Source organism: Thalassophryne amazonica, chromosome 14 (assembly GCF_902500255.1).
Source record: "Thalassophryne amazonica chromosome 14, fThaAma1.1, whole genome shotgun sequence".
In the NCBI taxonomy this organism is placed as follows: domain Eukaryota; kingdom Metazoa; phylum Chordata; class Actinopteri; order Batrachoidiformes; family Batrachoididae; genus Thalassophryne; species Thalassophryne amazonica.
Window position 1 is genome coordinate 1959004 of NC_047116.1, and position 10178 is coordinate 1969181.

A 10178-nucleotide genomic window follows, 5' to 3' on the forward strand; every position below is an offset into this window, starting at 1 on the left:
ATGAAACATTTGACAGCTTATGAAGCATTTGGCTGCTTATGAAGCATTTGACAGCTTATGAAGCATTTGACAGCTTATGAAGCATTTGGCTGCTTATGAAGCATTTGGCTGCTTATGAAGCATTTGACAGCTTATGAAGCATTTGACAGCTTATGAAGCATTTGGCTGCTTATGAAGCATTTGACAGCTTATGAAGCATTTGACAGCTTATGAAGCATTTGACAGCTTATGAAACATTTGGCTGCTTATGAAGCATTTGGCTGCTTATGAAGCATTTGGCTGCTTATGAAGCATTTGACTGCTTATGAAGCATTTGACAGCTTATGAAGCATTTGGCTGCTTATGAAGCATTTGGCTGCTTATGAAACATTTGACAGCTTATGAAGCATTTGACAGCTTATGAAGCATTTGACTGCTTATGAAGCATTTGGCTGCTTATGAAGCATTTGGCTGTTTATGAAGCATTTGACAGCTTATGAAGCATTTGGCTGCTTATGAAGCATTTGACAGCTTATGAAGCATTTGACAGCTTATGAAGCATTTGGCTGCTTATGAAACATTTGACTGCTTATGAAGCATTTGACTGCTTATGAAGCTTTTGACAGCTTATGAAGCATTTGACAGCTTATGAAACATTTGACAGCTTATGAAGCATTTGGCTGCTTATGAAGCATTTGACAGCTTATGAAGCATTTGACAGCTTATGAAGCATTTGGCTGCTTATGAAGCATTTGGCTGCTTATGAAGCATTTGACAGCTTATGAAGCATTTGACAGCTTATGAAGCATTTGGCTGCTTATGAAGCATTTGACAGCTTATGAAGCATTTGACAGCTTATGAAGCATTTGACAGCTTATGAAACATTTGGCTGCTTATGAAGCATTTGGCTGCTTATGAAGCATTTGGCTGCTTATGAAGCATTTGACTGCTTATGAAGCATTTGACAGCTTATGAAGCATTTGGCTGCTTATGAAGCATTTGGCTGCTTATGAAGCATTTGGCTGCTTATGAAGCATTTGACAGCTTATGAAGCATTTGGCTGCTTATGAAGCATTTGACTGCTTATGAAACATTTGACAGCTTATGAAGCATTTGGCTGCTTATGAAGCATTTGGCTGCTTATGAAACATTTGACAGCTTATGAAGCATTTGACAGCTTATGAAACATTTGGCTGCTTATGAAGCATTTGGCTGCTTATGAAGCATTTGGCTGCTTATGAAGCATTTGACATCTTATGAAGCATTTGACAGCTTATGAAGCATTTGGCTGCTTATGAAACATTTGACAGCTTATGAAGCATTTGACAGTTTATGAAGCATTTCACATCTTATGAAGCATTTCACAGCTTATGAAACATTTGACTGCTTATGAAGCATTTGACTGCTTATGAAGCATTTGGCTGCTTATGAAGCATTTGGCTGTTTATGAAGCATTTGGCTGCTTATGAAGCATTTGGCTGCTTATGAAGCATTTGGCAGCTTATGAAGCATTTGGCTGCTTATGAAACATTTGACAGCTTATGAAGCATTTGACAGCTTATGAAGCATTTGACTGCTTATGAAGCATTTGGCTGCTTATGAAGCATTTGGCTGTTTATGAAGCATTTGACAGCTTATGAAGCATTTGGCTGCTTATGAAGCATTTGACAGCTTATGAAGCATTTGACAGCTTATGAAGCATTTGGCTGCTTATGAAACATTTGACTGCTTATGAAGCATTTGACTGCTTATGAAGCTTTTGACAGCTTATGAAGCATTTGACAGCTTATGAAGCATTTGACTGCTTATGAAGCATTTGACTGCTTATGAAGCTTTTGACAGCTTATGAAGCATTTGACAGCTTATGAAACATTTGACAGCTTATGAAGCATTTGGCTGCTTATGAAGCATTTGGCTGCTTATGAAGCATTTGACTGCTTATGAAGCATTTGACTGCTTATGAAGCATTTGACTGCTTATGAAGCTTTTGACAGCTTATGAAACATTTGACAGCTTATGAAGCATTTGGCTGCTTATGAAGCATTTGGCTGCTTATGAAGCATTTGACAGCTTATGAAGCATTTGGCTGCTTATGAAACATTTGACAGCTTATGAAGCATTTGACAGCTTATGAAGCATTTGACTGCTTATGAAGCATTTGGCTGCTTATGAAGCATTTGGCTGTTTATGAAGCATTTGACAGCTTATGAAGCATTTGGCTGCTTATGAAGCATTTGACAGCTTATGAAGCATTTGACAGCTTATGAAGCATTTGGCTGCTTATGAAACATTTGACTGCTTATGAAGCATTTGACTGCTTATGAAGCTTTTGACAGCTTATGAAGCATTTGACAGCTTATGAAACATTTGACAGCTTATGAAGCATTTGGCTGCTTATGAAGCATTTGACAGCTTATGAAGCATTTGACAGCTTATGAAGCATTTGGCTGCTTATGAAGCATTTGGCTGCTTATGAAGCATTTGACAGCTTATGAAGCATTTGACAGCTTATGAAGCATTTGGCTGCTTATGAAGCATTTGACAGCTTATGAAGCATTTGACAGCTTATGAAGCATTTGACAGCTTATGAAACATTTGGCTGCTTATGAAGCATTTGGCTGCTTATGAAGCATTTGGCTGCTTATGAAACATTTGACAGCTTATGAAGCATTTGACAGCTTATGAAACATTTGGCTGCTTATGAAGCATTTGGCTGCTTATGAAGCATTTGGCTGCTTATGAAGCATTTGACTGCTTATGAAGCATTTGACTGCTTATGAAGCTTTTGACAGCTTATGAAGCATTTGACAGCTTATGAAACATTTGACAGCTTATGAAGCATTTGGCTGCTTATGAAGCATTTGACAGCTTATGAAGCATTTGACAGCTTATGAAGCATTTGGCTGCTTATGAAGCATTTGGCTGCTTATGAAGCATTTGGCTGCTTATGAAGCATTTGACAGCTTATGAAGCATTTGGCTGCTTATGAAGCATTTGACTGCTTATGAAACATTTGACAGCTTATGAAGCATTTGGCTGCTTATGAAGCATTTGGCTGCTTATGAAACATTTGACAGCTTATGAAGCATTTGACAGCTTATGAAACATTTGGCTGCTTATGAAGCATTTGGCTGCTTATGAAGCATTTGGCTGCTTATGAAGCATTTGACATCTTATGAAGCATTTGACAGCTTATGAAGCATTTGGCTGCTTATGAAACATTTGACAGCTTATGAAGCATTTGACAGTTTATGAAGCATTTCACATCTTATGAAGCATTTCACAGCTTATGAAACATTTGACTGCTTATGAAGCATTTGACTGCTTATGAAGCATTTGGCTGCTTATGAAGCATTTGGCTGTTTATGAAGCATTTGGCTGCTTATGAAGCATTTGGCTGCTTATGAAGCATTTGGCTGCTTATGAAGCATTTGACTGCTTATGAAGCTTTTGACAGCTTATGAAACATTTGACAGCTTATGAAGCATTTGGCTGCTTATGAAGCATTTGGCTGCTTATGAAGCATTTGACAGCTTATGAAGCATTTGGCTGCTTATGAAACATTTGACAGCTTATGAAGCATTTGACAGCTTATGAAGCATTTGACTGCTTATGAAGCATTTGGCTGCTTATGAAGCATTTGGCTGTTTATGAAGCATTTGACAGCTTATGAAGCATTTGGCTGCTTATGAAGCATTTGACAGCTTATGAAGCATTTGACAGCTTATGAAGCATTTGGCTGCTTATGAAGCATTTGGCTGCTTATGAAGCATTTGGCTGCTTATGAAGCATTTGACAGCTTATGAAGCATTTGGCTGCTTATGAAGCATTTGACTGCTTATGAAACATTTGACAGCTTATGAAGCATTTGGCTGCTTATGAAGCATTTGGCTGCTTATGAAACATTTGACAGCTTATGAAGCATTTGACAGCTTATGAAACATTTGGCTGCTTATGAAGCATTTGGCTGCTTATGAAGCATTTGGCTGCTTATGAAGCATTTGACATCTTATGAAGCATTTGACAGCTTATGAAGCATTTGGCTGCTTATGAAACATTTGACAGCTTATGAAGCATTTGACAGTTTATGAAGCATTTCACATCTTATGAAGCATTTCACAGCTTATGAAACATTTGACTGCTTATGAAACATTTGACTGCTTATGAAGCATTTGGCTGCTTATGAAGCATTTGGCTGTTTATGAAGCATTTGACAGCTTATGAAGCATTTGGCTGCTTATGAAGCATTTGACAGCTTATGAAGCATTTGACAGCTTATGAAGCATTTGGCTGCTTATGAAACATTTGACTGCTTATGAAGCATTTGACTGCTTATGAAGCTTTTGACAGCTTATGAAGCATTTGACAGCTTATGAAACATTTGACAGCTTATGAAGCATTTGGCTGCTTATGAAGCATTTGACAGCTTATGAAGCATTTGACAGCTTATGAAGCATTTGGCTGCTTATGAAACATTTGACTGCTTATGAAGCATTTGACTGCTTATGAAGCTTTTGACAGCTTATGAAGCATTTGACAGCTTATGAAACATTTGACTGCTTATGAAGCATTTGACTGCTTATGAAGCATTTGACTGCTTATGAAGCATTTGACAGCTTATGAAACATTTGACAGCTTATGAAGCATTTGGCTGCTTATGAAGTTGAGAAACTAGGTTCTGATGGTACTTCGGGCCACAAAGTTCAATGACCTCTGGAGGTCAAAAGAGGTCAGATAGAGCTTGGCATATTGCAGATTTGAAATCAGCACTCTCAAATTGACAAAGTAAGACTGGTTGCCAACTTTGTCCCAAAATGCCTGAACGTTTGTAAATATCCACAATTTCCTATTTCGGCACCAGTCTAATATGTCCATGCTGGAACCATCAACCTTCTGTTTGGAAGCAAGCACACTGACCACGTGACCACCTGAAAGAAGTGCTGTTTCATAAAACCTGGAAAATACAAGACACAGTAGAAATTTTCGCTGTCTGAAGAGATGCTGAAACATAAGTTCAAATATAAGTTGGAACTTTGCGATGTACGATAACAGAGAGAAGAGAGAGTTTTAATTTGTTGACATAGAACTCTCATAACGTCACCAGCTGGTTTCCCCAGAACTTTTATTTTGAAAGCGTCTACACGGAAGTGCTCCAGGCACCACTGAGTCTGCGCAGAACAAGTCGAGCCGCAGATTTTAATGTTGTTTTCTTTAATCGGTACAAAGTGATCGAAGATCAAACCGATAGTCAGACCAATCGAACTACAGCTGGGAGAAGAGTTCGGTCCAATGCTGTCCGTCTGACGCTGAGGTTAGAAAAACCGCCGATCGATACGTGTCTGATAAATTATGGACAGCTGATCGGTTCTCAGGCGGATCCGGTTCGATCCACATTAGCCTGCGCGCGTGTTCCACTGTCTGTGCACGGAACCGGACCGGATCCGATCAAAGTGCAACTGGCAGGCCGCAGACACGACGAGGAGAACTGATCATAAATAATACGTCACCGATCGATTAGCGATAATCAGCATGGCCGAAAAAAACACCGAGTTGATCAAAGAAACTGATCCGTCTCCTAACCTTAGCTCCTCTTCCCTCTCCTAACCTTAGCTCCTCTCCGTCTCCTAACCTTAGCTCCTCTTCCCTCTCCTAACCTTAGCTCCTCTTCCCTCTCCTAACCTTAGCTCCTCTCCGTCTCCTAACCTTAGCTCCTCTTCCCTCTCCTAACCTTAGCTCCTCTCCGTCTCCTAACCTTAGCTCCTCTTCCCTCTCCTAACCTTAGCTCCTCTTCCCTCTCCTAACCTTAGCTCCTCTCCGTCTCCTAACCTTAGCTCCTCTTCCCTCTCCTAACCTTAGCTCCTCTCCGTCTCCTAACCTTAGCTCCTCTTCCCTCTCCTCACCATAGCTCCTCTTCCCTCTCCTAACCTTAGCTCCTCTCCGTCTCCTAACCATAGCTCCTCCTCCGTGTCCATCTTGTAAACTTTGCAGCTCTCCCGTGTCTGTCTCCTAACCTTAGCTCATCTTCCCTCTCCTCACCATAGCTCCTCTTCCCTCTCCTAACCTTAGCTCCTCTCCGTCTCCTAACTGTAGCTCCTCCTCCGTGTCCATCCCGTAAACTTTGCAGCTCTTCCGTGTCCGTCTCCTAACCTTAGCTCCTCTCCGTCTCCTAACCATAGCTCCTCTTCCCTCTCCTCACCATAGCTCCTCTTCCCTCTCCTAACCTTAGCTCCTCTCCGTCTCCTAACTGTAGCTCCTCCTCCGTGTCCATCTCGTAAACTTTGCAGCTCTTCCGTGTCCGTCTTGTAAACTTTGCTCTTCTTCCGTGTCCGTCTCCTAACCATAGCTCCTCCTCCGTGTCCATCTCCTAACCTTAGCTCCTCTTCCATGTCCGTCTTGTAAACTTTGCTCTTCTTCCGTGTCCGTCTCCTAACCTTAGCTCCTCTCCGTCTCCTAACCTTAGCTCCTCTTCCCTCTCCTCACCATAGCTCCTCTTCCCTCTCCTAACCTTAGCTCCTCTCCGTCTCCTAACCTTAGCTCCTCTTCCCTCTCCTCACCATAGCTCCTCTTCCCTCTCCTAACCTTAGCTCCTCTCCGTCTCCTAACCTTAGCTCCTCTTCCCTCTCCTCACCATAGCTCCTCTTCCCTCTCCTAACCTTAGCTCCTCTCCGTCTCCTAACCATAGCTCCTCCTCCGTGTCCATCTCGTAAACTTTGCAGCTCTTCCGTGTCCGTCTCCTAACCTTAGCTCCTCTCTGTCTCCTAACCTTAGCTCCTCTTCCATGTCTGTCTTGTAAACTTTGCTCTTCTTCCGTGTCCGTCTCCTAACCTTAGCTCCTCTCCGTCTCCTAACCTTAGCTCCTCTCCATCTCCTAACCTTAGCTCCTCTTCCATGTCTGTCTTGTAAACTTAGCTCCTCTTTTATGTCCGTCTTGTAAACTTAGTTCCTCTTGCGTGTCCGTCTCCTAACCTTAGCTCCTCTTTCATGTCCGTCTCGTAAACTTAGTTCCTCTTGTGTGTCCGTCTCCTAACCGTAGCTCCTCTTTCATGTCCGTCTTGTAAACTTAGTTCCTCTTGCGTGTCCGTCTCCTAACCTTAGCTTGTCTTCTAACTTTAGTTCTTCTCTGTCCTGTTTGCGTCCCTGTGTTTGCGGCCCCGTCCCATCCTTGCGTCTCCGATCCCATCCCATCCTTGTGTCTGCGGTCCCGTCCTCATGTCTGCGGTCCCGTCCCATGCCCGTGTCTGCGGCCCCGTCCTGTCCTCGTGTCTGCGGCCCCGTCCTCGTGTCTGTGGTCCCGTCCCGTCCTTGTGTTTGCGGCCCTGTCCCCTCCCTTTGTTTTGAGTAATGTGTTTGTCTGATGACTAGAGGACTGTCATCGCCATGGAAGCGACGAGTATCCTCTCTATCCTGAAGAAGAAGCTGGCCTTCCTGTCAGGTGGTAAAGACCGGCGCAGTGGTCTGATCCTGACTATTCCTCTGAGTTCGGACCAGACCAACATGGAGGAGCTGAGTTCCACGCTGGACTACCTCCTCAGCATCCCCAGGTCAGTGAACGGGTTCTATGATGGGTCCTGATCCAGCAGGTAAAGACCACTGGGGGTTTTTCTTTCTTCCAGTAATAAACTTAAAACTTAAGGAATCGAGCTCAGCAGTGACCGCCCACTTCTTAAACCTCTCCGGTTCCTGAAGTAAAAAAATCCTGTTTGTTTACTGAATGACTTTTTAGGGCAAAGCCAGTCAGCTACGAGATGAATTGTGTCCATTAAAACACTGGATTTGGATCAGTAAATAAGTGGAACAAGGAAAAAAGGCAAAAGTACAAGAGTTTATACATTAGAGGCTCGCAGCTGCCGGCCCGCGGGCCAGAACTGGTCCACCAGCTGTAATACTTGGTCCAGCAGAGGTAGGGGGAGGGGATGGTGTAGTGGTTAAGTGTTGGGCTTGAGACAAGAGGATCCCCTGTTCAAATCCCATCATGACTGGAAAATCACTAAGGACCCTTGGGCAAGGTCCTTAATCCCCTAGTTGCTCCCAGTGTGTAGTGGGCGCCTTACATGGCAGCCTGACATTATTGTAAAGCGCTTTGAGCGTCTGATGCAGATAGAAAAGTGCTCATATAAATGCAGTCCATTTACCATTTAGCAGATGATTTACAAAAAAAAAAGATCCCTCAAAGTGTCGTCTTAACCTCGAGTGCGCTGCTCGTCTGACTGACACACCCCTTCTGTTCCAGGTGCTTTGTTCCACTGACTCTAAGAAAACAAAAGCACTGCAATGTTAGCCAGTAAACCTCACTCCCCTGCAGAACCTGGGTTTTAGCCGACCGGTCAGAGCATCTGCCTCTCTTGCTGGAGATCGTGACTTCATGTCCTGCGTGGAGGGAGTGGGAGGAGTCAAACACAACAACACAAAGCGGTACAGTTGCAACACCTACATTCATTTGATTGTATGAAGACTCTATATCAGACTGTAAACTTCCCTAAAGGGATCAGTAATGTCTAAATTCTTATTGAAGACAGATGCATCCACTTCAGGATGCACTGCTGTGGTTCTTTGTTGGGCAGCAGTCCAGACTTAGTCACGTTAGGCCGCGTGGTGAGCAAGCGGTCATTTCCAAAGCAGAAGGTTCTGGGTTCAAGGCCACATCTGCCCATTGTCTGTGTAATGTAGAGCTGCGTCAGGAAGGGCATCTGGTGTAAAACTTGTGCTAAAACAACTTTCAGGTCCATCTGAGATCAGTTGTCGACCCGAGTGACAAAGTCCAAAGAACTTCAGTGTGGTTTTCTGGTTTCATAGTGAAGAAGCTTGAATATACTGAAATATGAATTACAAGTTCTTAAATTTTAATTTGGGTAAAATTTATTGTAATAATTGATGACAGAATTGAAATTAGTCAATTAATCAAAAAATATTCAACAGATTAATCTATAAATAAGTCATTGTTAGATGCAAGATTGTATCAACAAAAACATCCAGAAATTCACATGCTGGAAAAATTGTATTTGCTTGACCTTTAGGAGTCGCCTAATTTATGGTGTGTTTACACATAAGCAAGACGCGTTACGAATGTCATTTTTCTGTCATTCCTGACACATTCCTGACATTCTTAATGTGACTTAACGCCTCTGAATATGTTTCTTAATAGTGCGTTTTGGTGCGTGATATTCTTGATATTTGTGGAGCATGTTTTTGTCTGTCAAAAAATCTTCCACGAATGTCAGACCACCCTCATTTCGTCTCACGTCGTGGAGGTCACAACTGAGCATATTGATCCGTCTTGATGAGTATTGATCCATAATAGAACGTGACAACGTTCGTAGTGGTTCCTGTGATGGTTCTTGGAGCCCAAACTGTCACGCGTTATTACGAAGTGACACGGAAACTGTCAAAGTTTTGACACGACTTGTAACGCGGCGTCACATTTCACTGCGCGCCACGACGAATCCGTTTTCTGTTTGATGCAGTATGCTGAAGAGGAACAGTGACGCGAAGTCGGCCAGGTGTCGTTCCACAGTTCCTGCTGAAGCTCCTCCTGCTGTTTTTACCGATGAGCAGGAGAAAGAGTCTGAGCCAGAGGAACGGAGGAGCGAGAGGAGACTCACGTGCAGCCAGACATCTCTGCACCTCCTCCAGTCTGGCGGAGGAAGAAGCGTGCGCACAATTAAATCCTGCTGCATCCCATTCAGTTTGATTACTGACACCAAGTCGGCTAAAAGTCTCATTTCAGTGCTCTTCAGTGCGCTCCTGCAGGTGTTCCACCTGCTGCATGTGCCTGATGTTTGGGAAAATGCATGAGACGAGAGCCGCATGAAGCCACACATCTGGCTCTGTCCTCCTCCTCCTCTCTGCACCACTCCATGGCACAGAGCCCAACTACGCATGCAGTCACAAAGTTCTGCTGTGCATTAACATGGATTTATGAGGAGAAAACTTTGTTCAGCAACTGACGGTTGGATGAATATGGGAGTGTGTGTGTGTGGAGACAATTCACCTCATTCACAACGTGACAGAACATAATGATGTGCTGTTACGCACAACAACACGGAACACTATTCTTGACCGTGTGTAATGGTTCCTGATAATTCTCCAGCAACACGTGTCATTAATCGTAACGTGTGGTAACAGGTTGCAGCAGTTCCTGAGGACACCTGACGCCTCTGCCCCGAATCATCACATTCATGATCAACAGCCAAGAATGTGTA

The 10178-nt window shown here is 43.2% G+C and overlaps 1 protein-coding gene across 1 annotated transcript in view; it reads left to right on the forward strand.

The window, feature by feature from the left end:
- The first annotated feature begins 5138 nt into the window (after positions 1-5138).
- Positions 5139-10178, forward strand: part of sestd1 (SEC14 and spectrin domains 1) — a 39080-nt gene continuing 34040 nt past the window's right edge. The window contains 3 exon segments of the mRNA XM_034187113.1: positions 5139-5290; positions 7344-7520; positions 8296-8422. Of these exon segments, the coding sequence (XP_034043004.1) occupies positions 7357-7520; positions 8296-8422 (291 nt within the window). The 5' untranslated portion in view covers positions 5139-5290; positions 7344-7356.